At 40.4% G+C, this 24,340-nt stretch overlaps 1 protein-coding gene and 1 long non-coding RNA gene across 6 annotated transcripts in view; one reads left to right on the top strand and one right to left on the bottom strand.

Moving 5' to 3' along the window:
• TNIK (TRAF2 and NCK interacting kinase) overlaps window positions 1–24,340 on the bottom strand; it is a 410,093-nt gene that overhangs the window by 45,301 nt on the left and 340,452 nt on the right. For 3 of the 5 annotated variants that reach the window (XM_003925097.4, XM_003925098.4, XM_010335831.3), the window contains 6 exons: window positions 23,262–23,426; window positions 19,556–19,795; window positions 17,234–17,340; window positions 6,121–6,284; window positions 3,430–3,527; window positions 2,552–2,575 (listed from right to left, as the gene is read on the bottom strand). In XM_003925097.4, the coding sequence (XP_003925146.1) occupies window positions 2,552–2,575; window positions 3,430–3,527; window positions 6,121–6,284; window positions 17,234–17,340; window positions 19,556–19,795; window positions 23,262–23,426 (798 nt within the window). The remainder of the gene's footprint in view (window positions 1–2,551; window positions 2,576–3,429; window positions 3,528–6,120; window positions 6,285–17,233; window positions 17,341–19,555; window positions 19,796–23,261; window positions 23,427–24,340) is intronic. The other 2 variants (XM_003925096.4, XM_003925099.4) reach the window with 1 other exon arrangement.
• The window catches only part of LOC141585569 (uncharacterized), a 39,036-nt gene that overhangs the window by 11,966 nt on the left and 2,730 nt on the right, over window positions 1–24,340 (top strand). The window contains exon 2 of the long non-coding RNA XR_012519100.1: window positions 22,698–24,319. This is a non-coding gene — a long non-coding RNA (uncharacterized LOC141585569). The remainder of the gene's footprint in view (window positions 1–22,697; window positions 24,320–24,340) is intronic.

Genomic DNA, 24,340 nt, shown 5'->3' with positions numbered 1-24,340 from the left:
GTGCCAACAAAAAAGAATATTTATTTTCAAATACTAAATAATTAGACGATGCTGCAAAATCTCATATTCCATTAGAAAGTAATGTCAAATTAATGTACACTCCCCCAAATTAATTTCTATAAAAAGTTAAATCATTTAATTAGCAATCACAAGCAGCAATATTTCAAAAATAATTTTTAGGTTTTTCATTTCAATCTCAGTTATCTAAATTGCAAAAACATTCATTGAGAGGGAAGGCCTACAAAAACCTGTGGATGGAGAAGGTAGAATAGTATAGTTCAAGGTTTCTCAACTATGGCACTGTGGATATTTTTGGTCAGATCATTCTTTGTTGTAGGGAGTTCTCTTGTGCACTGCAGATGTTTGGCAGCACCCCTCTGCTCTATCCACAAGATACCAGTACCACAGCCTCCCACTCTGAAGTTGTGACAACCAAAACTGTCTACAGACTTTGCCAAATGTCTCCTAAGGGAGGAGGAGTGGAGGAATCAGCCCTGGTTGAGAACCACTGGGTTAGGTAGAACTACTTTATCTTAGTGGTTTGGATCAGTGATACTCAAGAGATTGGGATAGTCACCTGGAGGGCTTTCCAACCACACAGGGCTCCAGAGATTGTGGTATGCAGCTCAGAGCCCCTCAATTATTTATAATCATTTACACATCCATTGCCCCCTCTCTTCTCTGTCCAGTGTGGTACAGTACGCTGAAATAAATAAAGCAATTTTTCAAAGCCTAAAATATTCTGGGTTAACCAGATGAAATCTGTAAGAAGCTTTGCCTTAATGACAGCCCCTCAAGCCAATTTCTGAACTCATGTAATTTCTCTTGAGTTGTGCACACGCACAACCATTTTATTGGTAACTCTAACTCCAGAACTTCACTGTCTTTCTTTACCTGTTCTGGGAGCAAAGTGGCAAAAGTTGTGATAATCCCTGTACTTCTCACTATTATGAGGGACAGGGACAAGCAAGGCCATGGCCCAGAGCAATTAAAAACACTCCCCTCTCCCATTTCTTTTCTTTTCTTTTTCTTTTTTTCTTTTTTTTTTTTTTTTTTTGAGACGGAGTTTCACTCTTGTTACCCAGGCTGGAGTGCAATGGCGCGATCTCGGCTCACCGCAACCTCCGCCTCCTGGGTTCAGGCAATTCTCCTGCCTCAGCCTCCTGAGTAGCTGGAATTACAGGCACACGCCACCATGCCCAGCTGATTTTTTGTATTTTTAGTAGAGACGGGGTTTCACCATGTTGACCAGGATGGTCTCGATCTGTTGACCTCGTGATCCACCTGCCTCGGCCTCCCAAAGTGCTGGGATTACAGGCTTGAGCCACCGCGCCCGGCCCCCCTCTCCCATTTCTATAAACGCCATCCAAACACTGCAAACATGCAGAGTCTCATTCTTTTAGAAGCAACAATCCTTCATCTATGATCATAACTGTTTCAGTCACTGGGTGGTGAAGTGGCCATAAGTCTGAAAAAGTGGGGCTCTTTGGTGAAGACCAGACGAATAGAAACATGCTTCTCACATGAAGCCAAAATAGCTTCATGCCTCTGGCCCAAACCTTAATCAAACCCTTGGCTTTCTATAGCATGTTATACATCAAAAATGCTTTTACACACATTACCTTAAATGATCCTGAACAATCTTGTGAGATGGGGAGGTGTTTTTATTCTCATTTTACAGATGAGGAAACTCTGGCCCAGAGAGGTTATGAGACTAGTCTCAGCCATTTATTTACTGGGGGAGCCAAGATTTGAATGCAGCTTGCTGACCCCAAAGCCAGTGCTTTTTCCATATAATTTCACAAAAATGTGCTCAGCAGAGTTACAGCCTTAAAGCCATGATGGTAGTCTTTAGATTCCATGCATTTAGGACTCTTTGCAAGGCCTGGATCTTAAAACAACAAATTCTACTCTGCTGTATTCATGCAGGTCTGACAAATAGCAGTAAGGCAGTCATCCTTCTTAGCAAGCTACCTACGATTGACAAAGCCATATATTTTTCTAATGGAAAATGTCTCCACAGATAAGGAAGTAAAGTCACTTAACTCTCCAGGATTCATTAACTAAAGCTGATGTTGCTGCTGATGCTGTTGTTAATGTCCCCCACAAAATTAATCTAACAATACTAAGTCCTTGTTCACAAATCACACACTCTAAATTTGGAGTGCCCTAGAATGATACCTCTTTTCTTGTTAGTAAGACTGCTGAGAGCCATTCACTAGCACGGCTGGCATGTTCCAACATGTTTTCTGTTGGAAGATACTGGAAGGAGAAGCTGCCATTAATAAAGCATGAATATTCGTCATTTGCCAGACTAAACACTGGAAAAGTGACACTGTAGTTTAGAAAAAGGGTTTCTGAGGCTATATGGGGAGGTCTGAGGGTCTTAAAGCTGGCCTCCATTGAAGGGGCTCTCCTCCCAGCAGATTGCTGCAAATGAGTGGTCTTCAAATCTGTGCTCCCATTGGCCACCTTTCTGAATGTCAACATCTGGAAATAAGTTTAATATTTGCATTTTGTGAACACATGACCAAGAAAAGGTAATACTAACCTCATCTATAGCTTTTTTATAGCTCTGAAATGAGAGGAACCCAATCCAGAAGAATCCACAGAAGGATGAAAAGCCAGCAGAGAGGCAGCAGATTAGACACAAAATTGGAGTTGTTAGTACACAACTGATAAACACAGAAAGGCAAAGAGAATGTCAACCCAGAATGATGCAAATCTCTTCATTACTCTCAGTATATGTCCTTACTTTAAGATGTTAAAGAGGGTAAACCAAAAAAGCTTCATGTTCATTTCACAGAGAAGATTCTCAGATTTAAATAGACTAAGTGGATAGTAATTCATTCCAAATTAATTATCAGCTTTCAAATTTCAGCCTCCACACTCTTACTTCTTTAAGGCTACTTGCGGGTCTATCATACTACAGCAGTGAAGCCAGAGATTAAGTTGTTAGGACCCCTATCGGACCCTGCGTAACAAGTTTGGTTCCAAGAACCTGGTCCTGGAGGCACGAAAAATAGCAGCAAAACTGTAATATTAATTCATGTGGAAAATCACATGGGGAAAGAGAACAGATCAAAGAAATTCATAGAAAATGCCCAAGTCTCTTTAACTGCTCCTTTCAACAACTTTTTGCCGAAGTTGCTGAGTAGAAATTATAGAATGATATGAGTTGTTTCTCTTTCTGTGTTATTGTTAAAAGACTGCTAATGATCAGCAAATATCCAAAGGCAGAGGAGGCGATCCAAGATATCTTTTATTCTTTTTTAATCAGGTATGACTTTTTTTCTGGACGTTTCTAGCATCCGTGTTTACTAATTTCAACGATTTTTGTTCATATCATGAGTGTATCCCCAACTACTTAATCCTGTGGGTTCTCTGGTAAATTAAGAGTTCAAAACTCTTGCAGAGAAAAGCACTCACAGCTGGTCGACTGGGCCGGGTAATGTCCCTGGATTCTTCTGGTTTCACCTTGGCAGGCTCATGAGGGAGAACAGGTGATCCTTCTGACTTACTGTTGGCTAGAGGAAAAAACAGAGGACCAAGAAAGAGATGGCCATCAAAAAGTGCTGGCTGGCTCAAGTTCTGAATGAATCATCTGCAATGAGTCATCACATGGGTATTACTCAGTGGGCCTGTGATTCACTTGGGCAAATCCTCAAGCACATCCATGAAAAATATAATAAATGTTCAGGCAAACACATTTAGGCTTGTCACCTGGAAGTCACTAGTGACAATTAAAAAACAAACAAACAAACCTGTAGCAAGTACCACCACCACCACTTACTGAGCATTTCTTATGTGTCAGGCATAGAGAAAATGCTTTCTATGTCAATTATTTCATTTAACCCTCGTTCCAACCCAATGATGTGGCACTATTTTCCTATTTTACGGTGGAATGCAGACTTGCAAAGATGGCACAGCTGTCCTGAAGTCACACTGAAATTACGGACAGAGCAGGAGTTCTGTCTGATTTCTGAAAGTCCTATTCTCGATCACTACGTTAAATGAAGCTAAGTTAAGATTCTGTGCTTGCTTTCGTCTTTTACTACTTGTCCAATCAGGTTAGGTTATTTTGATGAAATTTTGTGAGACGAAAAACAAAAAAGAAACCTATTTTATTTAGCGGAATGTTTTTAAATTGGGGATGGGAGTGGTCTCAGCACTTTAAAAATGAAAGAATGAGGTGAGGGCAGAAGAAGGGCCTGAGACTGGAGGTATGAAGCAAGGTCGGGGACCCTGACAGCTGCAGAGCGAGTGGCATCTCTGCGGTCTATGAGCCTACAGGTAGAGAAGATACAATTTAGGGTTGGAGAGGTTGTTTTTATTTTTTTTTAAAGTGGTCTTTCTTGGACAGGGACATACTGGGGATACAAGCACCCTTTTAATCCAGAAAAACAAGGGGCTGAAGGAAATAAAAAGTAAGCCTGATCAGATCAGGGAATTAAAATGGTATGTATTTAAGTTTGCTTTATATAAGTGTTTGCTCTAAAAACATGGAGTTGCCTATAAATGGAAAAAAGGTAACAGAATGGCTGTTTTCTTTCTTTCCTACATGTTTTTTAGAGACAGGGGTTCTCTCTGTCATCCAGGCTGAAGTGCAGTGGGGCCATCATAGCTCCCTGCAGCCATGAACTCCTGGGCTTATGCAATTCTTGCGCCTCAGCCTCCTAGGTACCTAGGACTACACGCATAAGCCACCACACCTGGTGGTTTTCTAAATTAAGGAAATTTATATTTGGACCAAGGCAACAAAGACATATAGTAGACAGCTCTGAGATGTGCCACCGATATCAGAAAAATGCATTTAGAGGCAGCTATTGGCCAGTCCATATCCCAATTCAGAGACGTGAACATCAATCACGTTAGATATCAAGCTTTTCAAAATGGAAATACAGTGATTTTACTTATGCAACACCCTGAAACGGTATTAGGAGATAAAATAAGGGTAATAGGAGGTGGCATGTAATACAGTCTAAGAAAGAATAAAGAACTGGAGGTTTTCATCAGACAGAGAAACTTGTAAGTATGTCAGTATTTCTCGAATTGCAATCAAAGTACTGGTCATTATCACTTGGAAGCAAAATTATCTTCTGAAGAAGTTAATTCTGGAAGAGTGAATTTTAACTGGCTAGAAACATGTATTATTATATATCATCTCCTGAACTATAATAATGTTTTTCATAGGCTTCCCCATTAATGGAAACTAAACAATGATAAATAATTTGAGGCCGGGCACAGTGACTCACGCCAGTAATTCCAGCGTGGGAGGAATTACAGGCGTGTAACTCTGGGAGGCTGAGGTGGGTGGATCACGAGGCCAGGAGGTCAGGACCATCCTGGCCAACACAGTGAAACCCTGTCTCTACTAAAATACAAAAAAATTGGCTGGGCATGGTGGTGTGTGCCTATAGTCTCAGCTACTCGGGAGGCTGAGGCAGGAGAACTGCTTGAACCCGGGAGGCGGAGGTTGCAGTGAGCCGAGACTGTGCCACTGCACTCCAGCCTGGCAACAGAACAAAACTCTGTCTCAAATAATAATAATAATAATAATTTGAATTATATATTTAAAGAGTCTAATTTTTACCTAATAGGAATAACCAGGAGTCAAATACGTTTTTTAAGTCAAAGATTTTCTTTCCTTCTTCAAGTGTATTCTACATTAGTCTTTACTGAATTTCATTTTGAGAAATACATGGTTTTCTGAACTATGTATGTGAACTATGTTCAGAATACTAAACAGGACAATTGGTGTGAATACAAGACATCTGCAGGTAAATGAAACTCTGAAAACTGGCAATCAAATGGAAACAGAAATTCAGGTGACTGGTAAGTGACTGTATTTTCAAGTAAGACTAACATTTGGTGATCTCCCTGGAAAACTCTGGTGTCTCAGATTAGAAAGGATTTTGTCCACACTGATGGCACACACATAATTAGGGACAGTGACTCACTCCCCTGAGGAGACTGGAGTTGAGAGCAGTTGAGGGGCTCTTCAGGATCACACAGTGGTGGCCATGCCTGGACCAGAGTCAGGAAGTAACTAACCTTGTTCCCTGTCCACAGCTTTCCTCCCAGGCAGTGTTGCCAGGTAAAGGCAAGAGAAAGTTTTACCTCGAACTCTGGTGCGTTCACTGGATCCTGCTTGTGATCCAGGCTGGGAGCCTCCTTGGGAGCTGGGCTGGGAGCTGGGGGTGCTGGAGCTGGAAGAACTGCCGCTGCTGGTCCTCTGCAAGGGGCTCTCCAAGATGGGCTCAGTTCTCCGGAGATCAGGGTTGCTGTGTAAGTGGCAGAACACATTGGTTACACTCTTCAGACCTTGCCAGTTTTGCAGATCACATATTTGAAAAAGGTTAATACCTAAAATATATAAGGAACTCAAACAGCTCAATAGCAAGAAAACAACCCAATTAAAAATGGGGAAAGGACCCAAATAGACATTTCTTAAAAGGAGACATCCAAATAGCCAATAGGAATATGAAAAAAAATGCTCAACGTCACTAATCATCAGGAAAATGCAAATTAAAACCACAGTGAACCAGTCACAGTGGCTCTCACCTATAACTCCAGCACTTTGGAAGGCTGAGGTGGGAGGATCACTTGAGGCCAGGAGTTCCAGACCAGCCTGGGCAACATAGCGAGATTCCATCTCTACAAAAAATTAGCTGGGCATAGTGGCATGTGCCTCTCATCCCATCTACATGAGAGGCAGAGGTGGGAGGGTCACTTGAGCCCAGGTCAAGGCTGCAGCGAGCCATGATCTCATTACTACACTCCAGCCTGAGCAACAGAGCAAGACCATGTCTCAAAAAATAAAAACATTTAAAAAATTGAAAACCCCCACCAAACCACAATGAGATATCACCTCACACCTATCAGAATGGCTATTCTCAAAAGACAAAGAGAGTGAGTGTTGGTGAGGATACAGAGAATAGGGGAGCCTGTACCCTGTTGGTGAGAATGTAAAATGGTACAGTCAGTATGCAAAAACAGTATGAAGGTTCCCCAAAAAACTAAAAATAAAATTATCACAGGATCCAGAGATTCTACCTCTGGGTATATATCCAAAGAAAATGAAATCAGTATGAAAAAAAAATTACTGTATTGATGTAGCTTACTCCCACGCTCAGTGCAGCACTATTCACAGCAGTTAAGATATGGAATCAACCTAAGTGTCCACCGATGAATGGATCAAGAAATTATGATCTCTTTCTCTCAAAAAGACAAAAATATTACATGATCTCACTTATATGTGGAATCTACAAACATGGAATTCATAGAAACAGAGAATAGGATGATAGTTGCCAGGGGCTCTAGGAAGGAAAGAGAGTAGGAACATGTTGGTCAAATATTACAGTATCAGTTGGACAGCATGAATAACTTTTAGAGATCTGCACAGCATGGTGACTACAGATAATAAGGGGTACCTGAAAATTGCTAAGAGAGATCTTAAACACTGTCATCCCAAAAAATGATAACTATGTGAGGTGATGGATATATTGATTAACTTGATTTTAGTAATCATTTCACACTGAATAAATATATCAAACCATCATGTACACTGTAAATATATATATACCTTTTATTTGTCAATTATACCTCAGTAAAGCTAGAGGGAAAAAGATATTGCCATTGATAGACATGAGCATAGTCCAGTCCCCAGCGCAAAGAAGTAAAGAGAGCACTTATAAGATCTTGAGAGGAAGGGATCAACGGAAGATGACAGTCATGCCTTCCCTTCTAGAGTTTCTGACCAGATACTGAATGTGGACAGGATGAACTCTTGTTCATCACATTAAAAGTACTAGCTCTGTGCCACATATACACCATGGAATACTATGCAGCCACACAAAAAAAGGATGAGTTCATGTCTTTTGCAGGGACATGGATGAAACTGGAAACCATCATTCTCAGCAAACTGACACAAGAACAGAAAACGAAACACCATATGTTCTCACTCACAAGTGAGTGTTGAACAATGAGAACACATGAATACAGGGAGGGGAACATCACACGCTGGAGCCTGTCAGGGGGTGGGGGACTAGGGGAGGGATAGCAGGGGATGGGGAGGTGGGGGAGGGATAGCATTAAGAGAAATACCTAAAGTAGATAACAGGGTGATGGATGCAGCAAACCACCACAGCATATGTATACCTATGTAACAAACCTGCACGTTCTGCACATGTACCCCAGAACTTAAAGTATAACAAAAAAAATTTCATAGTACTAGCTCTGGATGGTCAATCTTCAAGGAAGGCTTATAAACATTTTTTTCTGTGTTCATTGTTAAAAATGTTGAAACATACTAAAAGGGAAAAAATAAGGAAGCAACACACCTAATCTCTGTACCAGGAGATACTCAACTATATTTTACTATTGCACATGATCTCACTTATCCGTGGAATCTACAAACGTCAGACTCATAGAAACAAAGAATAGATTTAGAGTTGCCAGGGTTTTTTTTTTTTTGTATATATAGAAGCATATTCTATATTCAGTTTTTTCTTTTGTCTATATGGAAGCATACTGTATATTCGGTTTTGCACTTTTTTTCCCCTTACCATCACTGTGAGCATATTCTTATGCTTGTGTAATAGCTGTATTGTCTATTACATAGATGAGTTAGCTTGACCATTCCGCTACTATCAAATAATAAGGTGCTTCCAATACATTGCTGTGACATATAACCGTGAGATGATAATCTCCCTGCACACAAATAACCAATCACATTTCTATTTCCTGCAGTTAGAATTGTCGGATGAACAGGTGTAAGTTTGGTGTGTGTGTGTGTGTGTGTGTGTGTGTGTGTGTGCGCGCGCGCACGCGTGTGCATGCATGTGTATGAATGTATAAAGGTATGACTAATTTTCACTGAAGTAAATGTGATGGTCCATTTCACTCTCTACAAGATTTTATGCTAAATTCTATCTCATTATTTAAGTGCGATTTAAAAAAGTCACTATTGAGATAGAAGAATTTTTATTCATGTTTATTTGCCATTTGTAATTTCTTTTCTGTGACTTGCTTAATTAAGTCCTTTGTTCACATAGCTGGTGGAGTCTTTGTATTTTTTATTATTTGCTTGCAGGAAGTCTTTGTATACTTAGATTATTATCAAAGTTTTTGAACATTATTATAAAATGCTAATTCAAGACCAAATTTGTTTGTTGGTAGGCTACTAGCCTCCCTTTTATAAAAAGGTATTACTGTATTGGTCTTCATATCTTTACTGCCACCACAAAAGCAGTATCCGTTCACTCGCTCCGTTGTTCTATACCAGGCACTGGGTCAGGCATTTGAGATTTGATAATGAACAAGACACAGCCTGTGCCCTCTGTGAGCTTAGCTAGATACACATAGCCCATTTCACACAGTGAGCACAGAGCCATATGGAAGCATGAGGCAGGACCACCTAGGCCAATTTTGGCTATCAGGGAAGCTGTACCAAAACATAAGACATTTAAACAGTGGTGGTGGGAGGCAGTTGCTGAGGATTTTATGATTTTGTTGTAAAAAAAAAAAATAAGCAGCATTCTCAAGGTTTCTATAAAGATCTTCCTTTAAAATGTGTAACTCATAGGACTTTTTATTTTTGTTAGATTTACATAGTGCTGGGCATGGATAATTTAGGGAGACCTGAAACTCAGAGCTCAAATCTATTGCCACTCAGATGCTGAGAAGAGAAACATCTAATGTCAGCTCCCTGGTTCGAAGAGCTTCAGTTCCCCAAACGGAATTTGTTAACAGCCACCATACAGCTATGATTTTAATGCCATGGGATATTTTATTAAAACATAATTTTATGCTTTAACTTTGCTCTGCCCAGTTTAAGAGTACCAAGTATGTATCAGGTATTCTGTACTGTTTTGGATATCAGACGTTTCTCAAATAAATTTGAAAATGATACGTCCCCAGGCCGGGCACGGTGGCTCACGCCTGTAATCCCAGCACTTTGGGAGGCCGAGGTGGATGGATCATGAGGTCAAGAGACCGAGACCATCCTGGTCAACATGGTGAAACCCCGTCTCTACTAAAAATACATTAGCTGGGCATGGTGGCGCGTGCCTGTAATCCCAGCTACTCAGGAGGCTGAGGCAGGAGAATTGCCTGAACCCAGGAGGCGGAGGTTGCGGTGAGCCGAGATCGCGCCATTGCACTCCAGCCTGGGCAACAAGAGCGAAACTCCGTCTCAAAAAAAAAAAAAAAAAAAAAAAAAAGATACGTCCCCTTCCTTTGAGACACATTTAGTTTAGTCTACCAATAACCCGCTCACCAATGGCAATTTTATAAGCAGCAATTAAACCAAACAATTTCTTTCTGGAAACTCAAGAATCTTGCTTTGTGGTAATGTTATCTGTGAAAAACATTTGATTGAGTAGGAATAGACAGTGACTATGGAAAGCGTCAGTGAAAAACATAGGTAAAAATAAATTATGTTCTCATGATTCATTAATTTGATCACATAAATGTAGACTCTCACAATATTATCTTTGAAACTTTTTGTGGTAAAGGGGTTGCAAAGTCAACTCAACAGTAAAACCAGTTGCAGAGTGATCATTGGTAAACTTAAGAAAAACTTCCAAAATTTGTGAAATTTTAATGGAATTATTTGTGAAGTAACTATTTTTATGACAGTTGTTTGCATCAAATTGACTAAAATAGATTTGGATCCATACCGGAAATACTCTTCATTTAGAAAATGTCTACAATGATAAATGTGTAATACTTCTGAGATAATCTACATTTCAAATTTTTCATTTTTTAAAAATAAAGAAACAATCTCATTCCTTTTAATTCCCCAATAGTGAATTTTTCCACACCGCCCTCTTTTATTAAACAAGAGTGGTCACAAATTATTATGTGTAATTAAATAATTCCAAAAATATCTGCACTAAAAAATGTACTGCTCACCAACTATGTTGCAGATTTAAGAATGATGAGCATTTTAAGGTTTGTTGGGAGTTGCTTTCATTTTGTTGAACAGTAATGTAGTATTCTTTGTATTAAAAACAAAAAGCCCGTTGAGAAGAGGGTAGCTGGTGATAGATGCTCTGAGTTTTCTTCCATGGTGGTTCTGGTGTGGTAGCAGGATAGAGCTACTTGTTCTAATGTAGCACTCCTTTGATCATTTAGCCAAAACTTTTGTGTTAAGCACCAACTTTGTGAGACTTACTGGACCAGCATTAGGGATGGAGGAGAAACCCAGGTCGCAGGGCATACAGTCGAGTGCCAACATAATCATGGAGATGGGATTTATGTCGTGGAGACAACAGGGAGCATGGCAAAACTGTATGTTGTGTGTGAAATAGACTAAGTATCATTGGAGTTGGGGGAACAATTAGTGCAGACTGGAATGGTCGATGGCAGTGTTACGAAGGAGAAAGAACTTGACCGGGCGTTAGAGCAGGGAGCAGGAAGGCTGGGGAAGAGTCAGAGCAGACACAGGGCTGGGTTGTTTTTCCTGATGCATGTGGGTGCAGAGAGGACACCAGCCAAGTCGAGTACCAAGTCTGGGTTTGGAAACCTGGGAGAGTAGAGTGATCAGAAGAAAAGGATCAGTTGTCTAACAATGGCCTTCAAAGCCTAGAGGAGAATGTGTACCTCCTGTGGTACCCGTGAATGACTGACCAGGAGAGAGGCAGGCAGACCAGTTAGAAGGCTGCTGCCAAGTCAGATGCTGAGGCTGGGGCAGGGTTGTCCTGTGTAAAAAGGACCATGGGCATTAGCAGAAGCAGCTGGGATGAGCGTACGTCCTGACTGGGCTCAGAGTCTCTTCCTGTGTGAAGCTAATTGGATCCCATGGGCATTAAATCCCTGACTAGGACCTCATTAGTACAAGTTCTCTTCACCAGAGCTAACCAGTATGGATGCTGATCTTAATAGGTTGCTATTTTTGCTGCTGGAGACTGAAAGAAGTATTAGTCTCTATGTTACCACACAGAAATGGAGAAAACTTTACAATGCCTTTTCTACCTTTTGGTAAAACATGAGTGGTTTGAGAAAATGTCATGCTGTTCACATTTTTCTCTCCTTTATTATGTATTAAATCATCTGGCCTTGGGGCTGTGGGGTCTGTGATAAATGCTCTTAAGAGGATCAATTTCAGAAGAATCCCATGAAATAATAGATATCCCTCGTTCACATCTTAACTGAGCCTATTCAGATCTGAAAGTGTAAAAACCTGAAAACATGCAAATGGATTTCTTTAAATGCTAACTTTTAGTTCAGATATTTGCTATCCTGCAGATAATACTGTTTGGTCTATAAAACACCCAGTAAAGTGAAAATGTGGCAATTATTCCATTCATTTGAATCATAAAAAGTCAAAACAGAAAATTGGGATTACAAAGTAATTTTGTGGCCCAAATACTTGGGCCAAGTCTTTAATTAACTGGCTGACTGCCAAATTTCACTTTACTTTGTTCTTTGATGACACAGCCAATGAGAAGAAATGAGCCATAAGAAAATAGGTTTGAGATGGGACAGGGAATTATTTTTTGAAATTAATCATTTAGTCATTGGGTTTGACTGGGTATTTCTGAGTTAATTTGAATCTTTTCATATTCTGAGTGTAATTGTTTGATCAAATTATAATTTACTTTAAAAAGAATACATGCATCAATGTTAAGGATGAAAGTGCCTGGGATATTTAAAAATTGTTTTTGTTTTTGTCTTTTTGAGACGGAGTCTCACTCTGTCTCCAGGCTGGAGGGCAGTGGTGTGATCTTGGCTCACTGCAACCTCTGCCTCCCCGGTTCAAGCCATTCTTCTGCCTCAGCCTCTTAAGTAGCTGGCACTAAAGGCACATGCCACCATGCCCAGCTAATTTTTGTAGTTTTAGTAGAGAAAGGGTTTCACCATGTTGGCCAGGATGGTTTCCATCTCTTGACCAGTTGATCTGCCTGTCTCCGGCTCTCAAAGTGCTGGGATTATAGGCGTGAGCTACCATGCTTGGCCTACAAATAGTATTTTAAAATGACCAAATCAAATCAAATCTTAATTTGAATTCAACTGATCACCCTCACAGCATGAGGCATTTGGGAATTTATATAACAGGTGAGAATTAACTATTGATACTGCAGTCTGAGCAATTCCCAGCTACATACGCATGAGAAGGAAGGGCAGGGAACAGTTGTATGGGGTCAGGTTGACTGTGTTGTTTCCCAGACTTTAGCCATCTAGGAAGGGAACTATCAAAAGCATCTGATGACACTAGGTCTAGCTCCAGAAGGGAAGTGTTTGCTATATAAATGGGTCTGATGAGACAACAGCTTTGAAAAGGTAGTGATTGCCACAACCTAAGCATAAAAAACAGTAAGATAAAGAGGAGCTGTTCACAGACTCACTAAAGCACATGGTGAGAGTGGTGGGGACAAAATGTGCTGTGTCAGTTGACAAATCGAGGGCTCTTTTGCCTTGGGAAAATGAGGCAGCAAAGCAAGCTGCACCCATGCCAAACAAATTAACCCAGAATGGTGCTGAAGAATGTAGACTTTGGTACAAGGCTCTTAAAGCTCAAATCTTGGCTCTACCACTTACTACTTTTGTTTACCTTGGACACATGTTAGTTTCAATTTCTCCTTCTGTAAAATGTGATTATAGTTAGCACCTCACAGAATTGTTACACTGTTTAAATTGGTGTGTGTGTGTGTGTGTGTGTGTGTGTATATATATATATATATATATATATATATATATATGTATGAATGAATGAGACATATACATATGAGACATATGTGTGTGTGTGCTCCAGAGGTGTTCACTAAATAAAGAAATAAGTAATAAGTTGCCCTAATCAGGCAGAAGGCAGGGAACTGCAGGCATTGCCCAATAACACTTTTTGACCAACCGATGGCTACACAGCTGTATCTGATTAATAATGTATATAATTAAAAATATCTTTTCTATAGGGCTCTTTGATTTGATGTGGTGCATATGGACAGTGCAAGAGTGACATAATAGGGGCTTTTTTGGGGAGAAGGAAGGATATTCAAAATAGTAAAAGCTTTACTTTTGTTCTCAAGGTATAGGTACATGCTTACATACGGACGATTTTAACTCAAAAGCCTTCTATTCAGGGCAGTAAGTAGTTTACTGATTTAAACATTGTTTCCCAAACTATCAAAAAATATCACACATTCTGCAGTTACTATAAAGCATCTTGCACCTAATAACTGGAGTTCATTACTCCTAAATGCAGGAAGCAAAAACTGAGCTTCTTACCATTAGGCTTGGCCTTGTTTTTTTATTTAAAAATGGATTTAGTACAACAATGGTTTATCTCTCACTCACATCACAATATACACAGGTAGAACTGCTCTCCTTGCTGGTTCTCTAAGTGGTGACTTGAGGGTCCAGGAGACACTGTTATGTTAAACTTGTGGCCTCTAAGTTTGCCACAGAAGGAGAAGACAGAGGTTCTGCCTCTTTTAGTTAATTCACATATTTACTTCAAAGCAAAATAAGAAAGTGAGGCAAGAAATATAATTTTGCCCCTACTAGTACCCGGAGTCCCAAAGAGCAGCAGTTATATCATGACCCCTGGGCCCTAGAGTCAGGCAGTCTTGGTTTGGGTCACTGGGTCCCAGGGCCACATGCAGCTTCAATGTATATTTGCTGAATTTAACAAATGAATTAAAGAATGATAAGAACAAAACATCCTGAATCTGTCCCTTACTAGCTGTGTAATTTTTATCGGAATTCGTTTTAACTTTGCTAATTTTCTAGTCACCCTTGGGAGTCACTTCAAAGAAAAGACTGGGCGGAAACACAGAACATTGAGTACAGGAAAGCTTAGAAGCACTGTAAAGGACAGATTATTCAAAAGCAACCCCTTTTGAAATGGCTTTATGGATGGGTGGTCGTCTGACAAATGGCACAAAAAGAACTATGAGGACTTCATTAGGACCAACATAGAGTAGCAGGGTGTGTCACAGGAATGGCAAAATCACATCTGTTTGTGTCCGTGTCCCTGTGGAGTTCCTTTCCATTCTGACTCAGGGCTTAGCCAAGTGACTTGTGATGGCCGATGGGCTATCAGCAAAGATGATGCAAGCAAAAGGCTTCAAAAGTCCTTGTGCATTGGAGCTTTCCGTCTTTAAATGTTCTTTTGAGATCATCAAAGGGTAAAGAAGCCCAGAATGAAAGACCACGTGGAGCAAGAGGTACAGCCGACCCAACCACTCAGTGCAACTGCACGAATGAGCCCCGGCGAGAGCAGCACAACTCCTTAGCCACCCCACAGCATCGTGAGACATATTAAACCGTTATTCTTTCAGGTCACTAAACATGTGGTGATGATACTGTGCCACAAAGGTGAGCTAAAGCTATTGCTATCACAGTAAATCAACCAAATCCTGAAGCTTTTAAAAACGCAGTGCAATCTAGAGCCGGAAATCTGATTTACCTCTGAAATGGTGGTCACATGGAGATACATGATAGCATAAAAAGGGGTGTTCTCTAGGACTGTCCTATGTGCAGAGAGGAGGCTTCTTCACCCCCTACCCCTAATCTCTGACTTCTATTGTAGGTAAGAAATTATGACCTCTTAGCAACCTTCCTCCCTTCCTCTGTAAGTAGAAAAACGTTAGCCGTCTCCGACAAAGTCAGCATTCTTTGGATAAAGTATAATATCCAAGTGGTTCCAAGAGAAAAAGCTCATTATTTTGTAAGCCACTGATGATCAAATACCAATTATCTTGGGCCTTAATGTCATTAAAATAGCACTTCAGAGGGAATGAAAGCGGCTTTTTATTTCACTATATAATGATAGTTCTCTCTCATTTTGGTTGACAGAAGGAAAAAATACTTAAAGTTGAAATAATACTTGATCTAAAGAAACTAAAATTCCAAGCAACTGATCCAATGAACAGAACCCCAAGGGCAGGGTTCAAAAGCAGCAGCAGCACTGATAATTAGGGATTGATTGCTGCTTGAAGAGGGGTACTGATAAAGTTCAGGCTGGCAATCCAGCACTAACTACTTCCTCTGGCTGCCTGGTCACAGTGGTCCTAGTCTTCCTCAGTGGTGCTTAGCTGCTTAGCAACATCAGCTCAGTGTGAACCTGACAAGTCGCTGGGGAAAAAAAAAAAGGCTCATTCAGAGCCTCTTGCAATTGGTAATTCCAAGCAGAATGGGCCAGCATCTTTGCCCTGAAGGGATTCATGTTCTTAGCATAGTTCCAAGTTATTGCTGGGCTGACCCTTTCCCTAAGGCTTTTCATGTGAAGAGGAAAATTAAAGCTCTATGATTTAAAGCATTCCATATTTTAAAGATATGTGCATGTAATCACAAGCTTCATTTCCAGTCATTCTCGCTTACTAGCAAAGGAGGGTCCTTTTATTGTGAACACAATGAAGAATAAAACAGCTTGCCAAAGCACATCCTTTTTATAGCCCTCACAGAGGCCATTTGCTATTTCAGTTGATCCTAAAAAGTGATGTATTCATCATGAAAAATCTGAGGGAAGCTTGATGAACTATAACAGCAAACAGCATCTGTTACCATAGAAAATCTGCTCAGACACTGTAAAGATATTGTTTACTTTCCAGCTTCTTGAGACCTCTACACCAACCAGTGGAAATGGATGCAACTTCCTGACTGTAGGAATGTATATTATTGATAGGAAATTCTGGAAGGAGGTCACAGGGCAAGAGTAGAAGCATAACCGTATTTCAGTGACCTTCGTAATGCCAAAGAGGCAACTTCCTCGTAAGAGCCAGTCCTTACTATAACTGCCAAGCTGGAGAAGCTCTGAAGTTGGTCACTATTTCCTTGGTGATTGCTTTGTAATGTCTCAGTGGTTCCCAGGGCATGTTTCTTGACCTGATGCTGAAAATCACCTCGAAACAGGCCGTAACAGGTCATTTTGTTCTGTTGACTCTATAAAGTAGTCTCTGAAGTATTGGTTTACGGTATTGCGACCAGATTTATATTTGCAATTTTACTCTCAGGTTTTAAAAACTGTCACCTAAGGTACGTCTGATTGGTTTCTGGGTTGCCCCATTCATTAGTTAATTAATTCATGAGCCCCCACTGAATACTGATTTCTCTGAAAAACTACTGAAGAAATAAAAGGCATGTGTTCTGGACCATCAAAGTTTACAGTGAAGGTGGAAAGTCAATATGTCTCTGAAGTGAAAAAAGAACACAGGCATTTCTAGGAAAGCAATAATGACAAAGGTGGGTAGGAGCTTTTACTTTCACCTTAACCACCTTCCTTCCTTACCTTGCTCTGATGGGTTGAGATCCTAATCTGGGTCCCAGAGCACTACCATTCCCAGGAGAATTCTTTCTGGCTAATGCTGGGGATATAGAAGTTGTTCTTTGAGGCACCTGGAAGAAACCAGAATTCAGAAATATTTTCCACAAAGTAGCTTCCTATCATCAGGAAATCCTCCTCTCCGATGATTTTCCAGAAGCCACAGAAACTATCTGAAACAGTCAAGAACTATCTTTCATTCATTCCTCAAAGAAATATTAAACTCCCTAAATGAAATCAAACAAAGGTCTACTGGCAAAAAACAATGAGCAAATTCAGCAACCGTTAAAGAGGATCATGCTCAAACTTAAAGACAAATTTAATGGTAGGTCAAGCTAATAATTTTGACACACTGGGCTAAAAATAATTGACCTCTCTTCTCTTGGTTGGGCGAAAGTGGTGAATACCAGGAATCTCTTTAGAGCACCATTAACTCATTGGAAGTTGCATCAGCTGTCAGCCACCCAGATAAAGCCAAGTTCCACGTTTAGCTTACATCACAACTAATAAACAGGTAAGGAAATTATGAAATCTGGTGAGAAACTAGAATATCAGGACAGAGCTTGGGACATAAGTCACTTGTTGGTGAGCTCAGAGAACCTACTACAATAAATCCTGAATGTTTCTACTTTCTAATTGATTTGCAATTATGTACTAAAACCAAAAACCAAAAGCACTGTGTTTTGGTCAACTAGTGAACTTAATACAACATGATACAAAGCAGAATTAATACTGAAAATACTGGAAGGATCTTCAAAAAGGCTGTGTAAGTACCAAAAAGACCTGGGAGGAAAATGTATTATCTTATTTGGCAGGAACCTAAGGTAGAATTCAAGTATATCCCAATTTATAAAACAGACATTTAAAAAATGAAATTAAATATTTTAAGTGCACTAAAGGTGCCCATTATTTAAAAGAATCATAGTATGAATCCTAGCATAGAAATTGCTTTCAGTGTAAAGGGTCATCCTTGGTTTTGAAAATTTAATTTTATTATTCATTTTAACATAAAGATGAGTCAGTAAAGCAGAATCACCAAATCAGTGCTGCCGCCTGTTCAAATTAAATATTACTATTACTATTACTATTTTTTCTTTTCCTTACCATAAATGTAAATAGTTGTAGAGAAAAAAGAGCCAAACAAATTCTTAAAACCTAAGTTTTTGAATTCATCTAAAATATTCTCCTAGCTTTATGCATGTATGCCCGCATATCTTTAGAGAGTGGACCAATAACTTCAATTTTCAGTTTTTCCATTGATTGTGTCTGCTCCTCTGCCCACTTTATTTTCCGTACTGACTTTGGCTCCCTATGTACCCCTTTTTCTGATGGCATTTCTGCTTCTGCAAAGAATCCCAAAAAAGTATTGGCTATTTTCAAAATAATGGGACTCAGGTTATAATATCCTTTTGAGAGGAAGATAAGGAAATATATTTGTAAATCATTGAGTAAAAGCTTCTTTTTCTTCTGGAATTAACAGTGGCATTTTCTGGAAATTGTGGAACATTCCACTTGTCACAGCCTCTAAGCTAAGCTTAGGAAAAGGGGGGATTCCTGAACCAGGAAGAATCTGATGCAAAAAAAAAAATCTCAAGTATTTTGAAATACTTCCAGATTGTCTGTAGCCAGATGCACACAGCCACATTCCAGAACATTTCTTGGAATGAGTAATGACTTGGTATAGGAAAACAGAAGAACCCGGACTCAGAGATGTTCTGTCCCGTGGAACGGCTGGTCATTTTACCACAAAGATTTTCTTCAGTAGTTCATTAAAGATGAAATTAAATTATGACTGGGCCTAGAAAGAGCTTTCCTTAAAATGGGGGCAAATAAAATATCCTAAGAACAATACTGTCTTCTGAACCCGTGAAATCTGGCTTCGCTTTGTGTTGTTAAAAATAGGAATACATGAATTCTCTACTTTTTATCTGGAGGTTTTCCATTGTCTTGATGTAGATACAGTCATCAGTGAAATATCCATTACTCTGTTTCTTAATATGGACAGCAAAATAACAGTCTGGAATACTTGGGGTTGAGAGTTCTCATAGAATAGATGCTTCAATCTACCTGAATTCATTTATTTTGGAGGGGGGAGAAATAAAGGTCAGACATGGTAAATAGCAATCCAAATCTTAGCTGGGAAATGAAGAGGGGCCAAAAGAAACGTGAGAAGGGAAAGTACTTGGACGTTGTCACATTCTCCACTACTACAAAAGGCCTGGAATAGTGGTAAAAATCATCATCATCAGTGATGCTGGTGATGATAAAAAACACCCCAGTAAATACTACCTTTGGTGGAACGTCTTCTTCCTGTCGTAACCAAGAGCTTCGGTCAAACTTTTCAATGCGAGTGGGGAGAGGAGGGTTTTCAGAGGTGGGATCTGAGTTCTGGCGTGGCATCTCCACGCGGTGAGAGGTCACGTTCAGAGCCTCCTGGAAGCCAGAGAGGCCCTTTGTGGGCTGCTCATGCACTGACTGGGAGGCGGTCAAGGCAGGTCCCTGGGATTTTACAGCTACCAGATGTGGGATCTAAGCATCAAAACAACATAAAAACAGCACTATTAGAAGAGAAAGCAGATTAGCTAGTACACCTCAGTCAGCTGAAGGAAAAAAAAGTTCAAGGGCACAAAAATTGGACTACTGAGAGTCTATCACAACTATATATAGCATGTTTTTAACAGCTCTTCAAAATATTCCATTGGAACGATATGTGGGGCTGACACAAAGTTAAACGATTTACTTGGGAATGCTAAGTCAGTGGAATAAGTGAAATAATAACAATAACTACTGTATATTTAGTGAATATTTATTGACCAGCAATACAATGTATTTTATAAGCACTTCTTTTCTAATATTATGAACTTCCTCCTTCAAAACCCCCAACTTTCACTTTGGAGAGTATTGCTCTGTAAAACAAAAACTGCTCAGAATATCTGGCTTGCTATGAACTCAATGAGTCCATCCTGAGGTGGATATAATCATTTCCTTCATTTTACATCCGAGCAATGTAACGTGCAGAGAGGTTAAGCAATACCCTAGATGGCACAGCTAACACCTGCTGGAACATGGACTGGAACCCAGGCATTCTACACCCATAGGCCACATACCTAACCTCTCTGATGTTCTACCTTCTGCCGTGCCGGCTCTTACCATCTATGCTGTCATATACCTCTCGACACCAGGATGTAACTTTTTGAGTTAAGTATCACAATTGGGCCAACTAGGCATGTGGTAATATTGTTCATGCGGGGAAGACAGGCAGTCTTTCAGTGAAATTGCGGCTCGTAAAGACAAATCACTAAAATCTAGAGTGCAGAGCACCACTTTGCCGTAGCACTGCTCACACCTCACAGACAGTGCTTATCTAAGTGTGTCCCCTATTACTTCAGGAAGGTGAGCTCCCTGGAGACAGGAGCTATGTCTGTCCTGCTTGTCATCGTATCCCCTAGGCTAGCCCTGTGCCCAGCATGGGGAAGGTGTCCCATAAATCCTCGTTGGGAAAAAATCTAGAGTGCCTTCTAAATCAAACTGTTAATTCAACAAACATTAGTTTAATATCTATTTTGTGCAAGGACCTGTCAAATCCTACTCGATTTGAAATTTAAGTCCTGGAATACTATTAATAGCAGTTCAGAGAAAATCCTCAAAGCCAAGTTTAGCTGAACATTAGTTACGCTTCTACCAGAATAGAAACCATTGGATTTATATTAATGTTAAATATCATTAGATATATTAAATAATAATATTGGCCAGGCACAGTGGCTCATGCCTGTAATCCTAGCACTTTGGGAGGCCGAGGTGGGCAGACTGCCTGAGCTCAGGAGCTTGAGACCAGCCTGACCAACATGGTGAAAACCCTTCTCTATGAAAATACAAAAAATTAGCTGGTTGTGGTGGTGTATGCCTGTAGTCCCAGCTACTCAAGAGGTTGAGGCAGAGGTTGCAGTGAGCCAAGATCGCACCACTGCACTCCAGCCCAGGTGACAGAGTGAGACTCCATCTCAAAATAAATAAGTAAAATTATATATATATATATATATATGCATATACAGGCAGTGCTCGACTTACGACCGTGGTCAGGACGGCAGAACTGTCATGACACGATTTGGTCGTAAGTTGAGTCGGCTCTATGTACAGTTGAAACGGTGCACGTGGAGATGGCCGTGCTGCCGGAAGCTGGTCCCCACTGTCGTACGCCCAGCTGGGCAACGTTTGCGCTGCCAGACACGGAGCAGTCGTGGCTAGCGATTGTGGTCGTAAAGTCGAATGGTCGTAAGTTGCATAGGTCGTTAAGTTGATCAATACCCATATGTATATATATATGTGTATATATACGTATATATATATATGTGTATATGTATATATGTGTATATATATGTATATATGTGTGTGTGTATATATATGTATATATGCCAAAAAAAAAACCCCACACCACACAACCCCAAAACTGAAGCACCTGAAGAATGCTTAAGTGAATTAACTGTCACAGAATATCTAGATTTTCACTCTCTGGTTGCTCTCATGAAGTAAATTTTTCCTCTCTTCTTCCCTTTTAAAGGCCAAAGTACCTACCAAGGTCAAAGTCAGGGATTTTAAAAGAGGATATTTGTATATTAAAATAGAAATTCCTGTAAAAAATGTATCTTTTTGTGGGTTAGCCATGAAAGAATTATATACAAATGTAAAACAACCGAGAGGAAGATACGGCAAGCTGGCTGGTGCTGAAAAATCTTGGACTTCATTCATTAAAGGCAAACTTAAAACACAAAGAATACTTGATTTTATCACTACTCTTTCAACTCCAGTTCAAACAGCATTGCGTATTTCAAAGGTGACTTTAAAATATTTAATGGAAATCTTAACACAGATGGATTCCTGGAAGAAATTTAAGGCATTTGGCAGAAGAAACTATATTATCTTTATTTTTCATGGAATTCCATAATCTATTTCACTTCATATTTCATTTTAGCATCTATAACTTAAAAGTCCTGTAGAGCTTCCGGAAACCCTCTCCTTTCCTAAAAGTGGAGTAATCTTTTATCTTTACCATACAGCTGTAAATAGCCATTCTCAAACTCCAAAGTAAATTAGAGGGCTTGTTAAATTACAGACTGCCAGGCCTCCCCCAACCCCGGAGTTGCTGATCAGTTGGTCTGAAGTGGGCCCAATAATTTGCATTTCTATCAAGTTCCTGGGTGAGGCTTGATGCGGCTGGTCCAGTGATTACACATTGGGAACCACTGGCTTAGAAGATGCGATTTTACTTCACCAAGCCCATTTAATTTTTCCAGTTTCAGGCTCATGCCAAAGTCCCAAGAAAATGAAATCTTACATATATAGATATAGTATACACATACACACACCTCAAAGCTCTCTATGAATTCTAGTTTGCATAACTGTAACTAAAAGGATGCTTGTTCTTATCTTGCAGAAACTCCTGTGGGTCCCCAGGGAGGCCAATTTACATAGAAGTGAGTTTGCGGCTGCCTCAAGTTTAAGGGTGATGTTTTTTTTCTTTCTTACCTTTTCTTCTACTCTTCAATATTGGTGAGTATAGAAATTCTATATTAAGGGTCATAATTTGATCGTCTTATGCCTGAATCCATGTTCCAATTCCCTAGGCTTTTATTTATTTATTTATTTTTTGAGACGGAGTTTCGCTCTTGTTACCCAGGCTGGAGTGCAATGGCGCGATCTCGGCTCACCGCAACCTCCGCCTCCTGGGTTCAGGCAATTCTCCTGCCTCAGCCTCCTGAGTAGCTGGGATTACAGGCACGCGCCACCATGCCCAGCTAATCTTTTGTATTTTTAGTAGAGACGGGGTTTCACCATGTTGACCAGGATGGTCTCGATCTCTTGACCTTGTGATCCACCCGCCTCGGCCTCCCAAAGTGCTGGGATTACAGGCGTGAGCCACCGTGCCTGGCCTAGGCTTTTAATAGGTTTTCTTGTGCACCCTATTGGGATGCCTGATGGAATGGAGGAGAGACTGTACCTGGGGATCGACTGGTCTGAGCATGGGGGGTGTCCGAGCAGGCTGAACTCCACTAATGCTGAAGGACTCCGACCTTGGGGGCAGGTTGGGGTCAGATATCCTGTTGGCAACCTTGTGAGGCATGGCGGGGGAACTTTGCCGGTTGAGCCTTGACCGTTCTTCTACCTACAAGCCAAAAAAAAAAAAAAAAAGACAGCCTCAATGTATAGAAGTAGATTCACCTTCCAGCAAGGATTTTCTGTAGTCACCTGCACAGCCATTTGAATCCTCTGATCAACTGATTTTAAGAAGCCAAAATTCTCTGTTTCTGCTCTGCATCAAGAATTTGAAAAGAGCAAACACTAGCAACAACAACAAAAATGTAGAACACCCCCGCCATCACTCTCTTATTACCCATTATCTTGTGTTATTCAGTTAGCAGGGAATTTGTGAGCTGCTAAGAGTTTGCATCGATTGTGATGTTATCTTACTGATTGGTCATAATGTCATGGGGTCAGTGAGGTAGACAGTTTGCACTCTAGACAATCAAAGGGAATGGTAACGTGCATTTAGATGGCTTGGGGAACACAGAAAATTGCTTTGGGTTGACTCATGGGACATGAGAGGAAGAACAGGAGGCTGAAGTTGAGAACCTGCACCCTCCGTTTCTTTCCGTGTCCTGCTGATAGGCAACTGGGTGTTCCAGGCTGCACAACTAATAAGTGTGGCCTGTTTTAGATAGATTTCCCGTGTCACTTTCTTTTTCTCTCTTTAAGGGTCTTTCTTTCCAGTTGTCTTTCCCGCTTCCTCAAATACAACGGCCCCCATCATTCTTTCCTGCCCAGCGTGGACTCCACTGTCTCGCTCTCCCCCTTCTTCCTTCCTGTTTCTACACATGTGGGGTTTATTCTTGCTTCCCCTCTTACTCTCTTCCCCTCTAACCCTGCTTCTCTCAGGCTATTTCATTTCCTTGTCATTCCCTTTTTTTTCCAGAGTCTCTTTCAGCCCAGCGCAGGTAACAGATCCCGAGTGCGTCATGGGCAATGCTCACAGAACTAGTGAATGCTCTTTTTAAACAGGTAATCATTACCCTTAGTACA

Source organism: Saimiri boliviensis, chromosome 9 (genome assembly GCF_048565385.1).
Source record: "Saimiri boliviensis isolate mSaiBol1 chromosome 9, mSaiBol1.pri, whole genome shotgun sequence".
In the NCBI taxonomy this organism is placed as follows: domain Eukaryota; kingdom Metazoa; phylum Chordata; class Mammalia; order Primates; family Cebidae; genus Saimiri; species Saimiri boliviensis.
This window is presented reverse-complemented; position numbering and strand designations above follow the sequence as displayed.